This window comes from Mustelus asterias, chromosome 5 (assembly GCF_964213995.1).
Source record: "Mustelus asterias chromosome 5, sMusAst1.hap1.1, whole genome shotgun sequence".
NCBI classification, from domain to species: Eukaryota; Metazoa; Chordata; class Chondrichthyes; order Carcharhiniformes; family Triakidae; genus Mustelus; species Mustelus asterias.
Window position 1 is genome coordinate 33,122,340 of NC_135805.1, and position 22,925 is coordinate 33,145,264.

Consider the following 22,925-nt stretch of genomic DNA (forward strand, 5'->3'; position numbering starts at 1 on the left):
TTTCAGAGTCCAATGGACCTGGACCCTTCTGATCCTCTACAGTACTAAGAGTCTTTCCCTTTATGTGAGAGGCTCTGACAGCAAACATATATAAATCAGGGGTAAGGAAAGTATGTGTGGGGGGGTGGGGAAGAAAGTGTGTGTGGGGGGGTGGGGAAGAAAGTATGTGTATGAGGGGTGGGGGAAAGAGAGAACTTGTGTGAGGGGAGACAGAAAGTGTGCGAGGAGTGGGGAAAAGAGTGTGTGGGAAGGGTGGACTTCAGATCCCGGTGATGGGGGCAGGGAGTAAATATAAAGCTGAGCACAAGACCCCACAACCTGTAAATCCTCTTCTGCAAGGGTGTGGGAAATTTGGAGGAGTCAAAACAAGAGATTAACATTAAACCCAATTAACGAAAACGTGTGAAATGTGTTTGTGCTGCAATAAAAGTGATTTTCTTTTGTTGCAGCTGTATGTGTTCTGGGTCTCTGAATGTACACATGATGGCTCCAGCTAGCAATACTCTGAGGGAATCATCCAGGGAATGTAGGACTGGATATGTCGGATGTAGGACTAGATACTGTGAGCTGTAATACTAATGTCTTGAAGATAAAACACTTTGGTCTAGATTTGAAGCAAGCTTGATGGATGGAGGTTGCCTTTGTCTTCTAACTATCAGAGACACTTGGTCAGAGAAAAAATTTATGGAGCTTTATCTACTTGAAGAGGATCCCTGTGCTTATTCACCTGTCAAGGGATTGATAAAGTGATGCAATGTCCATTATATTTTTTACACAACAATGATCTGCAAAAGGAACAGGCTTGATAGTCCAAATTGATTTTTGTACTTTCTTATTATGTTTTGGGAACTGTCATTGCTTCACATACCCAGTTAAGAAGTAACATAACTCATAACTCTAACTGGGTGAGTACAAGTGTCTGATAGTCCTGTACTCAAACAAGGATTGAAGTTCAAGAAATAATTTTAACCATCACTACACCACACACACTCTTCCCCCACCCCTCACACTCACTTCCCCACCCCTCACACACACACACACACACACACTCTTCCCCGACCCCTCACACACACACACACACACTCTTCCCCCACCCCTCACACACACACACTCTTCCCCTACCCCTCACACGTATTCTCTCTCTCCCCCACCCCTCACACACACACTCTTCCTCACCCCTCACACACTCTCTTCCCCCACCCCTCACATGCACTCTCTTTTCCCCCCCACCCTCACACTCTCTCTCTCTTCCCCCACCCCTCACACACACTCTCTCCCCCCACCCCTCACACACACTCCCTCTTGCCCCTCACCTCGCACACACACACACTCTTCCCCCACCCCTCACACACTCTCTCTCTTCCCTCACCCCTCACACACACTCTCTCAATGCAATGTCAGGTTCCACATGTACACCAATGACACCCCAACTCCACTTCACCAGTATCTCTCTCAACCTCTCCGCTGGCTTTTATTGACATGCTGCTTGTTCAAAATCCAGTGTTGAATGAGTAAGACCTTCTCCAGTATTTGGAAGACCAAAATTGTGGTCTACCTGTCATAAACTTTGTTCCCTAGCCACCAACTCAATGCCTGACCCAATGTCTGAACCTGAACCAGACAGTTCATAAGCTTGGATTTTCATTTATCCCTGAGATCAGCTCCTGAACCCATACCCTTTCCATCACTAACGCCGCCTACTCCCATCTCCAAAACATTGTCCATCTCCACTCCTGCCTCAGCTCATCCATTGCTGAAACTCTCATCCATCCATGCCTTTGTTACCTATAGACCTGACTATTCTAGTGCGCTCCTGGCTGGCCCTACATACTCTACCTTCTGTAAACTTCAACTCTGCTGCCCATATCCTAAGTCTCACCAAATCTTTTTCACCCCTCTGCTTTCCTCACCACATTGGCTCCTGGTCAGGCAATGCCTCTCTTATAAAATGCTCATCCTTGTTTTCAAAATTGCCCATGTCCTCACCCGTCTCTGGTATGACATCCACCCAAGGCCTAGGATCAATGTTGGATCGCAGGCCAGAGGTGAGTGATGGTGAGAGGGGAGAGGGCTGTTGAGGATGGGGTCAGCAGCAAGCGTAAGGGGCTGGATCTTAATGGCCATCCCTTCCCAAAAGCACCACAAACATCCTAACCCCCCGCAGATTTACTTGTCGTTCTCCCTACATTTTAAAAAATTTATTTCATGGTATGTGGGCATTGCTGGTCAGCCCAGGATTTATGGCCGATCCTGAATTATCTTTAATTCCAGAAGGCATTTAAGAGTCAACCAGATTGTTGTGGCTCTGGAGACACATGTAGGAACAGACCAGATAAGGGTGGAAGATTTCCTTCCCTAAAGGACATTAAAAAAACCAAATGGGTTTTTAGAACAATCGACAATGGTTTTAAGATCATCATTAGTCTTTAAATTGCAGATTTGTATTGAATTCCAATTTCACCATCTGCCACAGTGGGATTCGAACAAAGTCCCCAAGAGCATTGCCCTGGGCCTCTAGATTACTAGTGACAATGACAATACCACTACACCACTGCCTACCCTAATGCTGGAGGCCTTAAGTGAGCACTAATTGCCCACTTAAGGTCCTCAATTGACAGTGGAGCAGAAAGGCCGCTCATGGGCCTCCCACCATCACTCAGTGTGGGTGAAGGCAAGTAAGTTTTTGGGATCCCCATCTGCCATCCTCCAGCCTGATTAAACGCACCCCTGCCACCAAGCTCACCAAGGATAAGGCACTAAATTCCACCCTTTGGCTCCAAATTTTCATTGGCCTCCTGCACACTCCTACAGTATGTTGGATTGGTCTGTGTGTGGAAGACCTACCAATAATCTAGGGTCTGGGCTGTTATGTAGTGACACTCCAAACATCATCAATACAATTCAGGCTTCATTAGGAACAAAATGTATTTATTGATAAAGAGAAATTATCTACAGGGGTTTGCAACCCAGCTGCTCCAGTCCTTACTTGCTTACTACATGACTTCCAGGTGTATTCTGCCCAAGACAGGACTTCACAACTGAATTTGGCCTAGAATCTCCATCCAATATGGTTCTCTATCTTAGAGAGGATACTTCCATGGAAGGGCCACATAACCTGAGCAGTACCTGACCTGGGATCTGCTGGGTGAAAGGAGATCATGGAACCTTACAGCACAGAAAGAAGCTATTTAACTTATTCTGCTTGGACTGGCTCTTCAGAAATGCCAGACAAACAATGCTCTCTCCCCACAGCCCCTTCAACTATTTATCCAATATCATTTTGAAAGTTACTGTTTAATCTGTTTCCATTACCCATATAGGTACTGCATTCTAGATCAAAAAATATTCTTGCACAAAATAAATTTCCTTCACATTCTCTCTGGTTCTGCTGCCAATTACTTTAAATGTGTGTCCTCCAGTTACCAGCCTTCCTGACAGTGGAAATACCATCTGCCTATCTGCTCCATCAAAACCCCTCATAATTTTGAACATTTCCCTAAATCTCCTCTGTTCTAAGGTGAACAACTCCAATTCACCCCAGTCTCTCCATGTAACAGAAGTCCCTCATCCCTCGTACTACTTTCTGGCCAGCAGAAACTGCCCCATCTGGCTGTTCCTATTTACTATATATCGAGGTTACTGTATTTTGACTTGGGAATAGAAAACAATATTGAATTTTGAGAGTGACCAGTTGAGGGAGGTGACAAATTGTATGGCTGAAGGAGGGCATTGGCCGGCGGGAGGAACTTATAAGATGCAGATGTAGTTCAACGTAGAAAAGTATAAAGTAATATATTGTGGAAAAAAGAATAGAGCAAGAAAAAGCACCTTAAATAGTAAGATTTCAAATGGAGTAGAGAAGCAGAAACACAGGCCACTAAAAGTGACAGAACAAATAAAACAGGAAACAACAATTTGGAGGGTTTGGAGGTGGAGAGGCGGAAAGATTACAATAACTGTCATTGGGCTGGTATCCTGATGCACTATTGCAGCTTTCTAGCTTTTCCAGGGCTGGTAGGTGTTGTATATTTAAGTAGTTGCATGATTGCTTTAAGAGCCAGTCACATGATTTGATGGTGATGTCATTGGGATATTGTACAGGCTGCTGTTTTAGTTTCACTTTCTGTTCTGTGCAGAGGGCAGCTTTTCAATAAACCAGTTGTTGTTAGTTTGAATCGACATGTGCAAACCCCACATCTTTTTCTTTCTGGTTAAAACCCACATCCCCTAACATAGTTAGGCCATTACAGTAGGGAGTGATGTTAGGAATACCACGGTTGAGGAGAGAAGGCAATTAAATGGGCGATGAAGAGGGTTTTACACATAGATTCACTCTTTGCCAACAGTCTCCAAACCGACAAGCTGTGATAACTGTGATCAATTGTATTGGAACGCTGCAGACACAGCCAGATATGAGATTGCTTTGCAAAGCACTTCTTTTGTCAGAGAGTGCTATCATTGCATGACAGGCTATTGCCAACCAACTGGAAGGCACTTCATCTGACCTGCAATTCACCCACCATCAGCTGCACTTCTCTGCCTCCAGCTTCTCAAAGGAATGGAAGAAACTCATGCACCTATAGTATCCCCCTCTGCTGAGGATCTAGGGCAGGGGGCTTTCCACTGCAACATGCTCCAGCAGAAGCAACTTCAACAGTAGCACAAGTTGCCTCCTCCTCAGTCACATATCCCTCCACAGGGATGAGACGAGGCGTACAGAGGTCCAGCTGGAAGATGGTGACACCCTTAACACTGGGTCTACAGAGGATCAGCTGTCTCAACATGTGTGAACACCACTGCCTAAGGAAGCTTAGGCTCTTATGGCAGGCTGCTGTTGACATCTGCATTCTCATGGTGCAAGTTCCAATGAACCTTGCATTACCAGTGGCTGACATGGCTATCATTGAGGGAATTAATTCCCCTGCCTCCCTCAACAAAGCATCTCTGTCTCTCGCCAAGTTGTATGCACTCTTCTCCCGCAAGGTGAGAAATCAGGGAGATGTGAATGGTCAGAATGGCTTGTGTGCAGAGGTGTGAAGGTGACCAGTTGAGAGGGTTACCGTGAGACATGATTTTGACAGGGCAAAAGTCTGAGGGGAAGTGTGACTATTGGTTGTTCAGGTAGGAATGTGAGGTGCCTGTAGGGAGAGGAGTGAGTGCAGCTGCAAGATGTGTTGGCCTGAGGCATGCTGTACAGGAGAATGTTGGGTAAGTCAGAGTGTGGGGCTTAGTACCTGACACTGCTATGACACTCATCTGTCACATCCTCTTGTTGCTGGCTTTTCAGTTGGAGTAGTTTCTCACTCCCTCAGCCATTTCCAGCTATGCCTGCTTGGTTAGACAAGCTGTCCTCTTCCTCCCATCCTTGGGGGCATTCACTTCACTGTAGGCCCCCCGCTTTCTTGGCCAAGCCTCCAGGTCAGGATGCGACTGGAGTAGCCTTCCCAGGCCTTCTCTCCAACCTTGTGGCTGCTGCAACCTAAAATACCCAACTGCTGCAGAGAGCTTCTCTGAAACATGCTATAGTCCTTTAAGCAGAAATAATTTTGCTGACTAAATGGCCATGCCATCCCACCCCACTCTCCCTCACTGGGAGCCCAGAGGCCGCCCTCTTGATGGGTCATCTTTGGGAAAGAGCAACAGGAAGTTCCCGATCAAAAATGGTTAAGGTGCTCCAGCAAGGTCAAAGGTGATAAGATTCTGTCTGCCATGATCCATTTTAGGAGCTATCTCTGTCAGTACATTCACCACTGTCTGAACCAGGAGTCTGCAGAGGGCACTGTGCTGAGTAGAGACATGCCAGCTGTTATTTCAGATCTCTGCTGCTCCTAACCAACATCTGATTCTCTTTTAACATAAGGCCAGTGTGTCAGTGTGTCTGAGGTGCCAGTCACTCAGCAATCACTGTCAACTTCGCTGACAGTTGTTAAGCACTGGCGGGTTCTCAGAACACTGCGTAATTGTTGTCCTTCTGTGGCTGTGTGCCAACAGGTATTGTAAACACTGTGAATAGACCTTCTACTTTTCCTGTATTTTCTGCAGTTAAAGACACATGTTTGTTTTATATTTAATTATTTTTAACAACCCCTCTCTTTTAGAATGTTAATTTTAAACCTGCAGAGCAAGGGAACAAAACATCATTGTTTGTTAAAAAGAAAATATCAGATGCAGGCAAATTTGAGACTTTTAACCTCTTGTCATCTTTATTTCCCTTTGCATGGCCGAGTGGTAATTATAGCTGTTGACTGATGGTATTTGGAAATACTTAATGCCTCTGACTTAAAAAAATTCTAATTTACCACCTCTGTTTCGGTCTCCGTATTTATAACTTTTCATTTTTTTGAGGATGAGGTTGCCCATTTGGCCTGTGTAAACACTGCTCATCAAACTGAGGAAAAAAATTAGCATACTCCCACACTCCCTCCCAGACACATCCATGCCCAACCCCACATCTACCCCCACACATACACACACTCACAATTCCAGACACAAACCCATCCCTACCCACATTCTGCCACACCACATCCCCACACATAGTCGTACCCACACCTGTCCACTCTCATATCTGACACCTACTCATCCACACCCCCATACATGACCTTATCCAGCCCTTCCCCTCACATAACACATCCCCACATGTAGCCATGCCCATACATTTCTATACCCCTGTATCTACCTATACCCCACCCCCATACAGGACCCACACCACTGTGACATTCCCCACACACATCCATCTCTTTACTTGTGCCCTGCAGAATACCCAGATCCTGCTCCTGTAGCTACAGTATTTATCTGGCTGGTCCAATTAGATATCTAATCAGTGGTGAATCCAGAATATTGATGGTTGGATAGTGCCATTAAATGTAAGGGGGAGGTGGTTAGGCTCCCACGCTGGTGGCTATCATTGCCTGGCACATATATGGGACATTTGTTACTTGCCACTTATCAGCCCAACTTCTTCCAGCACAGAATAATTTATTATCTGCGGAGTTATGAATGGATGCACACTTTTCACTCAATGCTAACAACCCATTACTGATCTTATTATGGGCCTTGTGTCCTACCCTGAGAAATTCCTGTAGCGATGTCCTGGGGCTGAGATGGTTGCCTTCCCATGAATGTAACAAAGAACAATACAGCACAGGAACAGGCCCTTCGGCCCTCCGAGCCCGCGCCGCTCCCTGGTCCAAACTAGACCATTCTTTTGTATCCCTCCATTCCCACTCCGTTAATATGGCTATCTAGATAAGTCTTAAACGTTCCCAGTGTGTCCGCCTCCACCACCTTGCCTGGCAGCGCATTCCAGGCCCCCACCATCCTCTGTGTAAAATACGTTCTTCTGATATCCGTGTTAAACCTCCCCCCCGCTCACCTTGAACCTATGACCCCTCGTGAACGTCACCACCGACCTGGGAAAAAGTTTCCCACCGTTCACCCTATCTGTGCCTTTCATAATTTTATACACCTCTATTAGGTCACCCCTCATCCTCCGTCTTTCCAGTGAGAACAACCCCAGTTTACCCAATCTCTCCTCATAACTAAGCCCTTCCATACCAGGCAACATCCTGTGTACAAGTGTACACTTACTGTTTTATGAGATTAATGGGTTTTATTTAGTGAATGCAAAGTCCCTAAGCCAAGCAGTTTCTTCTAATCCTGCTCTTTTGCATGCAGATAGGCCTTTGCTGAGTCTGTGGATTTGTTAAGGCCCAGATCAGAAACTCCAAGGTATTTTATGAAGTTAGTCTAGATCCTAACTTTTGCATTTGATTTTGGCATTAGGGTTAGCATAAGGCATTTCACTCCAGGTATGATTAAAGCGACCCACTCAAGAAGCTTTTATCAAAACAAACTTTATTTAAGAACACAGTTACAATATAACAAAAAGAATTAGCATAACTTTTACAAATTAAAATACTTAAACATGATGAAGTATAATTCTTAATAGCTAACTATCTCTATTTTCAATTTAGCGGTATCCCACATAAACATAAGTCCCCTCTTTAGAACCAGTTAGCACAGAAACCAAAGATGTTTACATAGGTACTAGATTTCCAGCCTTTTGACACTTCTTGAAAGTGATCCAGACAGACCCCTATCTTCTAATTTTCATGCAGCAACTTTCAGAGAAAGCTCCACCCACAAACAGTAGAATCTTAGACGAAAGGGCTAAATGTTCAAATTTATCGATGACTCTGACTCTAATTTCTTGGCAGATTCTAGCCTCCACTTCAGACAGAGCAAGAGATACAGAGAAAGCAACCTCTCTCTAAAAATCCCAAAAGCAGACTGACTTGAGTTCTCTGTGAAAGCCGAACTGTATCCAGTCATATGACCTTATCTGTCAATCAACCTAATCGAGCACTACTCTACAATATCCCAGGGAAAAACACAAAACAACAGAATGCTGCATTAGTTCCGATCAAACAAACATTATAACATCAATTATGAGTAACAATACAGTGCTTCTGGATCCAGACAAAATGGCTCCAATAAAATAGAAGGGCCTAGTAAACACATTCAGCTCAGGAACATGACTAAGATGCATTTCTTAAAGGCACAGTATCGTCACAGATTGGACATTCCTCTACGATGTGGTCCATAATTTGCTCTCTCCCACAGGCACATAGGGAGCTGTTACTAATGCCCCATCTGTGGAGGTTGGCCAAGCAGGGGCTGTGGCTGGTCCTGAGCCTGTTGAAGGTGGACCACTCTTTCCTTGGAAGGTTGAAACCAGGCAGCTGTTGAATTGGGTTTGAGACCAGATACTTGTTTGTCATGTCCAATACAAAGAACAAAGAACAATACAGCACAGGAACAGGCCCTTCGGCCCTCCAAGCCCGCGCCGCTCCCTGGTCCAAACTAGACCATTCTTTTGTATCCCTCCATTCCCACTCCATTCATGTGGCTATCTAGATAAGTCTTAAACGTTCCCAGTGTGTCTGCCTCCACCACCTTGCCCGGCAGCACATTCCAGGCCCCCACGACCCTCTGTGTAAAATATGTCCTTCTGGTATCTGTGTTAAACCTCCCCCCCTTCACCTTGAACCTATGACCCCTCGTGAACGTCACCACCGACCTGGGAAAAAGCTTCCCACCGTTCACCCTATCTATGCCTTTCATAATTTTAAACACCTCTATTAGGTCAACCCTCATCCTCCGTCTTTCCAGTGAGAACACCCCAGTTTACCCAATCTCTCCTAATAACTAAGCCCTTCCATACCAGGCAACATCCTGGTAAACCTCCTCTGCACTCTCTCTAAAGCCTCCACGTCTTTTTGGTAGTGTGACGACCAGAACTGGGCGCAGTATTCTAAGTGCAGCCGAACCAACGTTCTATACAACCGCAACATCAGACCCCAACTTTTATACTCTATGCCCCGTCCTATAAAGGCAAGCATGCCATATGCCTTATTCACCACCTTCTCCACCTGTGACGTCACCTTCAAGGATCTGTGGACTTGCACACCCAGGTCCCTCTGCGTATCTATACCCTTTATGATTCTGCCATTTATCGTATAGCTCCCCCCTCCGTTAGTTCTACCAAAATGGATCACTTCACATTTATCTGGATTGAACTCCATCTGCCATTTCTTTGCCCAAATTTCCAGCCTATCTATATCCTTCTGTAGCCTCTGACAATGCTCCTCACTATCTGCAAGTCCAGCCATTTTTGTGTCGTCCGCAAACTTACTGATCACCCCAGTTACTCCTTCTTCCAGATCGTTTATATAAATCACAAACAGCAGAGGTCCCAATACAGAGCCCTGCGGAACACCACTAGTCACAGGCATCCTGCCGGAAAAAGACCCTTCCACTACCATCCTCTGTCTTCTGTGACCAAGCCAGTTCTCCACCCATCTAGCCACCTCCCCCTTTATCCCATGAGATCCAACCTTTTGCACCAACCTACCATGAGGGACTTTGTCAAACGCTTTACTAAAGTCCATAGAGACAACATCCACGGCCCTTCCCTCGTCAACCATTCTAGTCACTTCTTCAAAAAACTCCACCAGGTTAGTGAGGCAGGACCTCCCTCTCATAAAACCATGCTGACTATCGTTAATGAGTTTATTCCTTTCTAAATGCACATACATCCTATCTCTAAGAATCCTCTCCAACAACTTCCCCACCACGGACGTCAAGCTCACCGGCCTATAATTTCCCGGGTTATCCTTCCTACCCTTCTTAAATAACGGGACCACATTAGCTATCCTCCAATCCTCTGGGACCTCACCTGTGTCCAGTGACGAGACAAAGATTTGCGTCAGAGGCCCAGCGATTTCATCTCTCGTCTCCCTGAGCAGCCTGGGATAGATTCCATCAGGCCCTGGGGATTTGTCAGTCTTTATATTCCCCCAAAAACCTAACACTTCCTCCCTTGTAATGGAGATTTTCTCTAACGGGTCAACACTCCCCTCCGAGACACTCCCAGTCAACACATCCCTCTCCTTTGTGAATACTGACGCAAAGTATTCATTTAGGATCTCCCCTACTTCTTTGGGCTCTAAGCATAATTCCCCACTTTTGTCCCTGAGAGGTCCGATTTTTTCCCTGACAGCCCTTTTGTTCCTAACGTATGAATAAAATGCCTTAGGATTCTCCTTAATCCTGTCTGCCAAGGACATTTCGTGACCCTTTTTGCCCTTCTAATTCCTCGTTTGAGTTCTTTCCTACTTTCTTTGTATTCCTCCAGAGCTCCCTCCGTTTTTAGCTGCCTGGACATAACGTACGCCACTCTTTTCTTTTTGACCAATCCCTCAATTTCCCTGGTTAATGATTCCCATTCATTTGTCCAGGTGGAATTTGTGGACTTGCACACCAGGTCCTGCGTTGGAGGGTTATTCCAGATCAGTCTTCTTGATGAGAATTGTATCTTGGGTGTGCTGAATAGAGCAGCACGAAGTAGCAGGTGGGGGGCATTGCAAACTTTTTCTATCATTTTATGGGATGTTTCAAGTCGGTGGATATGTAAAGCAGTGATGTTTACCAGGACAACGAGTCAAGGGAGTGGTGTTGAGCAGTGTTCCAGTAATGATACACATGGTAGCATTCAGCTGGGCATCAACTCTGTGTGTGTGTGTATGTGTGTGGGTGTGGTGATCTTGACCAAACAGGAGCACACTGAGTATGAGAGTGCGAGTGCCAAGGTTCAGAGGGTGGTGGTAGCAGCCCCCCACATTGAGCCGCCTCGTTTGGCAATCAAGTTGTTTCTGGACTTGACCTTGGCTGCAGTTGATTTGAGGTGTTCCTGGAAGGTTAGTGTCTTATCTGGGGTCACTCCAAGGTATGTTTGGGTGGGTGGTGTTTAATTTGTAGCAGTTCATTTGGATGTTGAGCTCTTTATTGTTTTTTGCATTGTGAAGATGGCATCTGCTGGATACGGTTTCTGCAGAGCTTGGCTTGAGTCGCCATGTGTTGCACAAGTTTTTAATTGTACAAGATTTTAGAGATTAAGAGATTAATAGATAGATATTGTCGCAAAGTTGGGTAGAGAAACTTCCACCAGCCAGAGCTAACAGCTCACAACTCTCAACTCGAGAGAGAGAGAGAATCACTGGCTCTCAGAGCCTCATCTATGTCTTAGAGAAAGCACCATCTAGATAGCAAAGGTACCAAAGAAGAAAGAAGCTCCAGACAGAAGAATCAACAGAGAAGGCCCAGAATATTCCAGAAGACACAAAACCTGGTTGTAATTTAGAGAGCGACTAAATTCTATTTTGTTACTGAGTGGAAATTGTATTTATTTGAACAGCATACCATTAGAATCTTGTTTTATTCGGGAATAGTTAATAGTTAGAAGGGATTGATTTGGTTTGTTAATCTTTTAGTTAATTTGCTCACTGTTAGTTAGATAAACAAATTGTTCTGTGTTGATTTTAGAGAGAATGTCAGGGATTTATTTTGTATTTAACCACTGGAAGTTGCTGACGAGCAGGTCGCACCACTTCACACACCTTTTACAGATTATAGGGTGAGGTACTCCTCTTTGAGTGTTTCGGTGTTGGTTCTCAGAGGGGGCATCATAGAAATCATAGAAACGCTACAGTGCAGAAGGAGGCCATTCAGCCCATCGAGTCTGCACCGACCACACTCCCACCCAGGCCCTACCCCTACATATTTACCCGTTAATCCCTCTAACCTACGCATCTCAGGACTCTAAGGGGCAATTTTTAACCTGGCCAATCAACCTATCCCGCACATCTTTGGACTGTGGGAGGAAACCGGAGCACCCGGAGGAAACCCACGCAGACACGAGGAGAATGTGCAAACTCCACACAGACAGTGATCCAAGCCGGGAATCGAACCCAGGTCCCTGGAGCTGTGAAGCAGCAGTGCTAACCACTGTGCTACCGTGCCGCCCCTCTGCTTTAACCTCTGCTTTATAACAATATACTGCACAATTTTGTTACGCTGCAGTTCGAATAATGTATCTTCTTAAGGGATCTTTGAGAAGGATTTCAAAACTGCAGAAAACGATATCAGGGACTAAAGTCTTTAGTTATGAATTGAGACTAGAGAAGCTGAAGTCCTTTTCATTCAAATAAAGCAGGTTGAGCAAAGATGTCAAATTGCAAGAGAATTGGAGTACAAGAATAAGGAAGTCATGCTGCTGTAGTTTAGAGCAGGGGTCTCCAAACTACGGCCCGCGGGCCACATCCGGTCCGCAGCGGGCTAACATCTGGCCCACAGTCAGTGGAGCAGGACGGGATTCCCACTGCCAAAAACACTCCCGCGTCCGGAACCCCGCCGCTGACTCAGGATCTGGACGTGGGGACGGAAGCCACAGGCCGGACATTTGCTGCCGCTCCGCGCGGTATCTGATGGACACATGGGAATCCCCGCCTTCTTTACCGGCCTATTGTCCAATCAGAGCTGCTGTCCTATGACTGACAGTTCATTAAACGAATCAGCAATTGAGACATCTGTTATCCAATTGCTGCTCTGCATTGACTGAGTGACAACTGCTTTATCCAATCCGTAAGCTCCATCTGTCTGAAATGAGCGAGAACAATGACAATGATGGCGGCAATTCAGACCAATTCAGTTATGGAAGGAAAAAAGAAAAGAAAAGTGGACAGTGAGTGCTGCCTGTTTAATGAAGAATGGGGTGTAAAGTACTTCTTTGTACAAGCAGGTGATAAAGCCTTGTGTGTCATATGCAACAAAACTGTTGCAGTTTTGAAGGAGTACAATGTACGTCGGCACTATGAGACCAAACATGAACCAAGTTATTCCCAATTCACAGGAACACAGCGTTCGGAAAAATTTGAATCACTGCAACGCAGGTTGCTTTCCCAACAAGCTTTTTTAACGCAGAAGATAACTGAAAATGAAGCTTTAACCAGGGCCAGTTACAAACTAGCTTGTGTGTTGGCTAAAAGAGGAAAGCCATTCACCGATGGAGATCTCATCAAAGAGTGTAGAATGGAAGCAGTGGAAGAGTTATGCCCAGAAAAAGCAAATCTGTTCAAAATCATCAGTCTTGTGCCAAATACTGTTGCTTGTAGAATTGAGGATATAGGAAGCAATATATTTCATCAAATTGCAAACAAAGCAAGACATTTTCAGTTGTATTCTCTCGCACTTGATGAATCAACTGATGTGTGTGATACATCACAACTCCGAGTATTCATCCATGGCGTCGACAGTGAATTTAATGTGACACAAGAATTAGCATCAGTGCATAGCATGCACATCACAGTAACTGGAGAAGACATCTTCAAAGAATTGCAAAAAACTGTGTTAGAATATAACCTGGAGTGGAATAAACTGCAATGCGTGACAATTGATGGAGGAAAGAACATGTCTGGGGTGAAGAAAGGTTTGGTTGGACAAATCACAAAAGTTTGTGAGGTTGGTGGATTCTCAAAGCCCATGTTTCTGCATTGCATTATCCATCAACAAGCATTGTGTGGAAAATAATGTGGATATGTCTTGCGTTCTGAAACCTGTTGTTTCAACAGTGAATTTCATTCGATCTCACGGGCTTAATCATCGCCAGTTTCGTGATTTTCTGAAAAAAACTGATTCTGAGTTCGGTGACTTGCCTTATTATACAGCAGTTCGATGGCTTAGTTGTGGAAAGGTTCTATCACGGTTCTTTCAGCTCAGAGAGGAAATTGATTCCTTTCTCACAGAGAAGAATCGACCCGAACCACTTTTATCAAACACTGACTGGCTTTGGAAATTGGCATTTTTTGCAGTCGTGACAGGCCATATGAATCAATTGAATCTGAAGTTGCAAGGTGAAACAAATTTGATTTGTGATCTATTCGCGCATGTCAAGGCATTCAGGGCAAAACTGATGCTATTTCAAGGACAGCTGAAAGTTCATAACTTGGTTCATTTTCCATGTTGTGAAAAATTTCATGAAGAAAGTGAAGCAGAATTTCCTTCTTCATTTGCAACAGAAATCATTAAGGACTTGCAAAAACAATTTCAGGAACGATTTTCTGATCTTGATGGAAACACAGATGAAATAAAGCTGTTTCAAAATCCATTTGGCTGCAATGTTGAAACACTCCCAAGTCAGTTTCAAATGGAAATTATTGATCTCCAATCAGATGACATGCTGAAAGACAAGTATAAAGAAGGAAATCTGATCCAATTTTATAAATCTTTGCAGCCTGAGCAGTTTCCAAATTTGAAGCGATTTGCTTGTGGATTTGTATCAGTTTTTGGTACAACGTACCTGTGTGAACAAACATTTTCAAAAATGAAGTATGTCAAGTCCAAATATCGAGCAAATTTATCTGATGAGCATTTGAAGTCCATTCTAATAATTGGCTCCTCAAGCTTGAAACCTCAGTTCAGCAATATTTTGAAATTAAAAAAGCAGTTCCATCATTCTCATTAATCTTGTGCAAAACCTCATGATTTGTTGGTTACGATTGAAAACTCCAATTGCCAGAATTGTGTAGAAAGGTGCAGACTGAATTTATTTTTGTTCGACCTTTATTAATGGTTCAAGTTTATTTTGAATTTCTTTGCTTTGTTTTACTGAAGTTCTTTCTTGGGGCGTGTTTATTTTTCTTATTGTGTGCCACAAAATTGGGCAAATTCTCATTTCAAGTAAACATTTGTAAAATTTCAGTAAATAAAATAAATTAAAAAATGAATAGTCTGCTTTTCTCATCTGCAGTTAAATAATTGATTCTTTTGTCAGAGCATTTGCTAATGTTTGACATTTTTACTCATTATATATCATTTCTCAGTGTTAGCACGGCAATGTTTCTTTGTAATTGTCACATTTCTCTTTTGTTCTGAATCATATCATGCTGATTACAAAGATGATCCAAATAAAACTTATTCATTCGTTTAAATTTTATTCATTCATTTATAAAACTAATTTTTTTTCTTTGGCCGCCGAAAATGTGTAAAATATACGATGTGGCCCTCGTACTGAAAAGTTTGGAGACCCCTGGTTTAGAGCATTGATGAGAGCATGACTAGAGTACTATGTGCAGTTTTGGTCTCCATATCTAAGGAAGGATACACATGCATGGAGACCGAACAGCAAAGGTCCACTGGATTGGTTCCTGAGATGAGAGGGTTGTCCAGTGATGAGATGCTGAGTAAATTGGGCCTGTACTCTATGGAGATAGAAGAATGAGAGGTAATCTAATTGAAATATACAAAATGCTGAAGGAGACTGACAAGGTAGAAACTGAGAGGTTGGCTGGGGAACATAGAGTATGGGGGCATTATTTAGGTCTGAGATGAGGAGTAATTTCTTCATTCAAAGGGCAGTGAATCTTTGGAATTTTCTACCCCAGAGGATTGTGGATGTGCCTCCATTGAATATACTTAAGGCTGATATAGAAAGATTTTGTTCTCTCAGAGAATTGAGGGATACGGGGAGCAGACAGGAAAGTAGAGCTGAAACCAAAGATCAGCCATGATCACACTGAAAGGCAGAGCGGGCTTGAGGGACCATATGGTCTATTCCTGCTTCCATTTTTTATGTTCTTATGCTCAAAAAACAAAAAGATAAAATAAAAATGACATTTTTAATATATGGTAGATCATTAGGATGTACAGTATTCTTTTGAAAATAACATGGAAACAATCAGAAATAAAGGGAAAATGGAAAAATATCTGAAATTTGTGCAATGCCACAGGATATTGATTCATTAAAAAGTGCATGTATAACTATAAGCCTGTGGTATAATGTCTTTTTTATAATGATTCCACTGCAGAAACTGTGATACCGGAGGATGATCTCATTGGAGCTGTAGAAAACAGGTATGGTGTGGATTTGATGGATTCTCCCATCCACTCGCTGAACCCTCCCAGTCCATCGAGGCGTAATTCTGGAGAGTATCGGAGTGCAGGGACCATCTCGTATAACTATCGCTCGAGCTATCAGTCTTCCAATGGGCCCCCTTCATCAGGCTTGCGGAGGCTCTCATCCAGTCCGGGCGGAGGAGGAGGCTTTTATGAAGCAAAAGGAAGCAGTAATGCAGGTACAGCTCATGCTAGACGCTGCCTTTTTTAGATACTATATTTAAGTTTTATTGCTAACAATGCAACAGTTGTTTTTTAAAGTAAAGATTGTGGGCGTCACTAAATACAATCAGTACTAGCATCATGGGCTGAATGAGCTTTTTCCATATTGTAATTGTGATTCTCTGAAAGGGCAAATCTACTGGGAATGTTTTCCTTTTTATTCTTTTCTCTACTCACATAACCTTATCCTCGGTTTTTTTTTCTCTGCCTCCCTGCACTGACACGATAGGCGAACATTTAATGGGCCCCCCATTGACAGGTTTGCAGGTGGGAAGAGGTGGGGGCTTAAAGTTCAGTCGGTTTCCTTCCTGTCACCTACCCACCCCCACTTGTTGCAATTTTACAGCGGTAGGGCGCATCCCACCTGACCGCAATTTTCAGGCCAGCAGGAGCTCAGGGGTGGAGTGGGAGGAACGCCCAGCACAATAGTCGACTTGTGCCTCAGGCAGTAACAGGAGGAGGGGGTGGGGGGAATCACCTTCCCTTTTCCGATCAGGACCCCAGATGTACAACCTGCTCCAAAGCTGTGGACGCACCCTGTAATGAGACTCTAGAAAATGTCTTGAGCTGCCCTTTGTACATCTTCCCTCTAATCTCTCCTGTCATTGCCGGATCAGGTTTTTTTTTTGGTGGGGCGATTGGTATTGAACGTCCAAATCCACTTTCTCAATATCCATTTGTTCTTTTGAGACTTTAACCATTCAGGCAATAGGAGGCTGTAATTCGTTCTGTAATTCAGGAAATATTTATGAAGCAACAAGAGGTGTATTTAACAAAGCTAGGCAGCAACTTTTCTGGCTTCATGCAGTTCTTGCTTCCAGATTCAGCCTAGGATGTGAGGTGACATGGGCTCTTCTCTCTTCCTCTGTGTGGAGTTTTCTGGTCTTCTGCTTTCAGCTGACAAGCAGTCTTCAGTTTCAAATTTGGAGTACGCCTGCTAGCTGAAATGGGTGCTTTTAAAATCTTTCCAAACCACAACCACTGCATGATCAGTGACATTATTGATTCCTGATTGGCTCATGCAGTGCATGCTCAGGCTAGGCTTATAGCCATTCGAGTTTAGAAGAGTAAGAGGTGATTTGATTGAAACCTTTAAGATCCTGAGGGGTCTTGACAGGGTGGATTTGGAGAGGATGTTTCCCCTGTGGGAAAATCTAAAACTAAAGAAAGGAAATTGCAAATGTATGAGACATGAGTTGGCTTTGATAGATTGGGAAACTTCATTAAAAAGCATGATGGTGGAATAGGCAATGGCCAATATTTAAGGAATGAATGTATGCTTTGCAACAGTAAGACACTCCCTTTTGGTGCAAGGACACAAGAAAAGCAGCCCAACTGTGGCTAACAAAATAAATTGGAAGATAGTAGGTTGGTAAATTGGAAGATTCTGGGCGGCATGATGGCACAGTGGTTAGCACTGCTGCCTCATAGAGCCAGGGACCTGGATTCGATTCCCGGCTTGCGTCACTGTCTGTGTGGAGTTTGCACATTCTCCCCGTGTCTGCGTGGGTTCCCTCCGGGTGCTCCGGTTTCCTTCCACGCTCCAAAGATGTGCTAGATGGATTGGCCATGCTAAATTACCCCTTCGTGTCAGGGGGACTAGCTAGGGTAAATGCGTGGGGTTATGGGGACAGGGCATGGGTGGGACTCGATGGTCCGAATGGCCTCCTTCTGCACTGTAGGAGTCTATGAACTCTATGAAGTATTAGATCCAAAGAGAAGTCATATAAAGTTGCTTAAAAAAGTAGCAAGCCTGAGGATTGGAAGCAGTTCAGAATTTAGCAAAGGAGAACCAAGAAATTAATTAAGAGGAGAAAAATAGAATATGAGAGAAAACTTGCAAGTAACATAGAAGCTTTGCTTCTATATGTATATATATAAAACAATTAGTGAAGACAATTACAGTACAAGTCAGGAGAATTTATAATAGAGAACAAGGAAATGGCACAGCAACTAGACAACTAATTTAGTTCTGTCTTCATGGAGGAAGACAAAAATAGTATCTCAGGATGCTAAAGGTGGTGGCCATGGAAATAGTGGATGCATTGGTTGTCATGTTCCAAAAAGTCTGTAGATTCTAGAACATTTCTGACAAACTGCAGGGTGACAAACGTAACCCTGTTATTTAAAAAAGGAGAGAGAAAACAGGGAATTACAGACTGGTTAGCTTAAAATGAGTAGTAGGTAAAATGCTAGACTCTATTTTAAAGGATATGATAAGAAGACACTTGGAAAATATCAACAGGATTAGACAAAGTCAATATGAATTTATGAAAGGGAAATCATGTTTGACAAACCTACTGGAGTTTTTGAGGACGTAACTAGTAGAATGACAAGCTCCCACATAAGAGGTTACTGTGAAAAATGAAAGCACATGTGATTGGGGTGATATATAGACAGGGATTGAGAATTAATTAGCAGACAGGAAAAACAGAGTAGGAATAAATGGGTCTTTTTTGAAGTGGCAGGCAGTGACAAATGGTATCCTGCAGGGATCCGTGCTTGGGTCTCAGCTACTCACAATATACATCAATAATTTAGATGAAGGAACCAAATGTAATATTTTCAAGTTTGCTGACTTGTTGGGGATGTGACTGCTGAGGAGGATGTTAAGAGGCTTCAAAGTGATTTAGACAAGTTGAGTGAGTGTGCAAATACATAGCAGCTGCAGTATAATGTGGATAAATGTGAAGATATCCACTTTGGATGGAGAAACAGAATGGCAGAGTATGATTTAAGTGATGATAGATTAGGAAATGTTGATGTACAAAGGGACCCCTGGGTGTCCTAGTATACCAGTCACGGAAAGCAGCTAGGAAGGTAAATGTTATGTTGGCCTTCATTGCAACGGGTCCTGAGTACAGGAGCAAGAATGCCTTACTGCAGCTGTACAGGGCCTAAGTGAGACCATGTCTGGAATATTGTGTGCAGATTTGGTTACTTTATCTAAGGATATATTGCCATAGACTGAGTGCAGCAAAGATTCGCTAGATTGATTCCTGGGCTGGCAGGATTGGCATATGGGGAGAGATTGGGTCGACTGGGCATGTATTCATTGGAATTTAGAAGAATGAGAGAGGATCCAATTGAAACGCACAAAATTCAGAGTAGATGCAGAGATGTTGTTTCCTCTGACTGGGAGGCTTAGAACAAGGGTTCACAGTCTCAGGAGGTAGGCCATTTAGGACTGAGAGGAGGAGAAACTTTTTCATTCAAAGGACGGTGAATCTGTGGAATTCTCTATCACAGAAGATTGTGGAGGCCAAGTCACTGAATACATTTAAGAAGGCAATAAGATAGATTTCTAGACTCTAAATGTGTGAAGAGGTGTGTGGAGAGCATGGGAGTATGGTGTTGCGATAGAGGATCAGCCATGATCACAATGAATGGTGGAGCAGGCTCAATGGGCCAAATAGTCAACTCCTGCCCCTATGTTTGCAGAACTAGAGGTCACTGTTTAAAAATAAGGTGTCGCTCATTTAAGACAGGGATAAGGAGAATTCTTTTTCTCTCAGAGGGTCATGAGTCTTTGAAATTCTCATCCTCAAAAGGCATTGGAAGCAGAGTTTTTAAATATTTTTAAGGCAGAGCTGGATGGCCATGATCTTATTGAATGATGGAGCAGGCTTGAAGTGGCCTACTCTTGCTCCTAATTCATGTGGTCCTATGCATGTTCGAAGCTACACCCACAATGCTGTGAGGAAGGGAGTTCCAGGGTTTGGACCCATCAACAGTGAATGAATGATATAGTTCCAAGTCAGGGTGGTGTGTGGCTTGCAGGCCTTGGTGTTCTCATATTGTCCTTGACTTCCAGCTGGTAGAGGTTGCAGGTTTGAAAGTTGCTGTTGAAGGAGCCTTGGTAAGTTCCTACTGCGCATCTTGTAAATGGTGCACACTGCTGCTACTGTGCGCTGGTGATGGAGGGAGTGCATGTTTAAGGTGGTGATGGGGTGTCAATCAAGTTGGTTGCTTTGTTCTAGGTGGTGTTGAGCTTCTTGAGTGTTGCTGGAGCTGCAGTCATTCAGGCAGGTGGAGTGCATTACATTACACTCTTGTGTGCTTTGTAGACGATGGACAAGTTTTGCAAGTCAAGAGGTGAGTTACTTGCCACAGAATTCCTAGACTCTGACCTGTTCTTGTAGCCACAGTATTTCTATGGTCGATCCAATTCAATTTCTGCTCAGTGGTAACCTCCAGGATATTGACAGTTGAGGATTCAGTGATGGTAATGCTATTGAATATCAAAGGGAGATGGTTGGATTCACTCCTATTGGATATGGTCATTGCCTGGCACTTGTGTGGTTCAAGTGTTGCTTGCCACTTATCATCCATGGGTTGAGATCATACTTGGCACAAAGGAAGATGGTTGTGGTTGTTGTAAGTCAATCATCTCAGATCAAGGACATCACTTCAGGGTAGTGTCCTAGCCCTAACCATCATCATTGCTTCATAAATGACCTTCCTTCCATCATAAAGTCAGAGGTGGGGATGTTCGCTGATGATTGCACAATGTTAAACAACATTCGCGACTCCTCAGATACTGAAGCAGTTCATGCCCATATGCAGCAAGACCTGGACAACATTCCTGAACAAGATGGCTACAAGAGCAGGTCAGAGGCCAGGAATTCTGTGGAGAAAAACTCCCCTTCTTATTCCCCAAAATCTGTCCACTATCTACAAGGCACAAGTCAGGAGTATGATGGAATCCTGTCCAGTTGCCTGGATGAGTGCAGCTCTAACAACACTTAAGAAGCTCAATACCATCCAGGACAAAGCAGCCTGCTTGACTGGCACCCCATTCACCATCTTCAATATCCACTCCCTCATATCCACTCCCTCCAGCATCAACACACAATGGCAGCAGCGTCTACCACCTTCAAGATGCACTTAAGCAACTTACCGAGGCTTCTTCAACAGGATTTTCCTAAACTCTATCACCAAGAGAACAAGGGCAGCAGATGTAAGGGAACACTACTGCCTGTAAGTTCCCTTTCAAGTTACACACCATCCTGACTTGGAACAATAATTACTCTTAGTTCATTGTTGCTGGGTCAAAATCCTGGAACACCCCCATCCCCCTAACATCATGTTGGGTGTACCTACATCTCATGGTGGCTCACCACCTTCTCATGGACAAATAGGGATGGGCAATAAAAATGTTGGCCTAGCCAGACATCCCATTAAGCCCAAGATTCAATCTTGTCCAGGTGCATATGTACATGGACTGCTTTGGTGTCAGGAGTAGCGAATTGTGCTGAACATTGTCCAATCATCAGCAAACATCCCCGCTTGTGGCTTTCTGATGAAGGGAAGGCCATTCATGAAGCAGTTCAAGATGTCCAGGGCACGACCCTCATGAACTTCTGCAGCAATGTCATGGGACTGAGATGATTGAATTCCAACAACCACAGCTATCTTCTTTTGTGTTTGGTAGGACTCCAACCATGGGAGAGATTTCCTCTGATTCCCACTGCCTTCAGTTTTACATGGGCTCCTTGATGCCACAAGATGGTCAAATACTGCTTTGATGTCATCACTCTCACCTCACTTCTTGAATTCAACTCTTTTTTCCATGTCTGGAACAAGACTGTAATAATGTCAGGAGCTGACTGGCTCGGGTAGAAACCAAACTGAGCATCAATTATTGCTGACTAAGTGCTACTTGGCAGCACTGTCAGTGACCCCTTCCGTCAAGAGAGCAGTAATTGTCTGGGATGAATTTATCCTGCTTTCTTTGGACAGGACATACCTGGGCAATTTTCCACATTGCCACGTAGATGCCAGTGTTGCAAGATGGAACCCAATTAAGTTCCCAACTACTATCAACATCAGTAAAATGGTCCTCAACCAGATGCTGATTGACTCACTTTTGCGCAGAGTTCTAAACGGTGATTTCCCTCCCACCCCTTGGGCCTTCTTCCACACCAACTCACAGGCTTTTCAATAAGTATTGCTGCTCACAAAGCTCTTTAGAGTTCACGATAAGAGTTTGAAGAAAAGTAGCTTGGGCTGCAGATCAGTTAAGTTTTTAAAAAGCTGTGTTTTTTAATTTGTGATCGTGTCCACACTGTGGCCTTGTTTGCTTCCAGTTGAAGCAGACAGCAGAAATTGGTTTTTCTTGAGGTTTTCGTTGGTGCTGTTGAGAACAAGGCCTCAGTGTTCCAGTTTGGTTTTGGTTGCCAGAGGGGTGGGGGGAGGGAGATGGTTGTGGGGAATGTAGGTGGGGGTGGCAGGATAGGTTAGCTAGTTGTTATGATGTAAGATTACAGAGGAAACCAGAATCTGCATTACAGACAGTACACTGGATTTGCTGTTTACGTCTTCATATCTTAGAATGTCTGCTCGTGAACAGAGAGGAAAGCATTTGTGGTTACCAATTAAATTGAAGGTGGGACTTGAGGGAGGAGGAGAAG

General features: G+C 43.9%; 1 protein-coding gene across 1 annotated transcript in view; it reads left to right on the plus strand.

Annotated features, from left to right (window-relative positions):
* The window catches only part of scml4 (Scm polycomb group protein like 4), a 169,636-nt gene that overhangs the window by 141,051 nt on the left and 5,660 nt on the right, over positions 1 to 22,925 (plus strand). Inside the window, exon 8 of the mRNA XM_078213537.1 lies at positions 16,203 to 16,469. Within this exon, the coding sequence (XP_078069663.1) occupies positions 16,203 to 16,469 (267 nt within the window). The remainder of the gene's footprint in view (positions 1 to 16,202; positions 16,470 to 22,925) is intronic.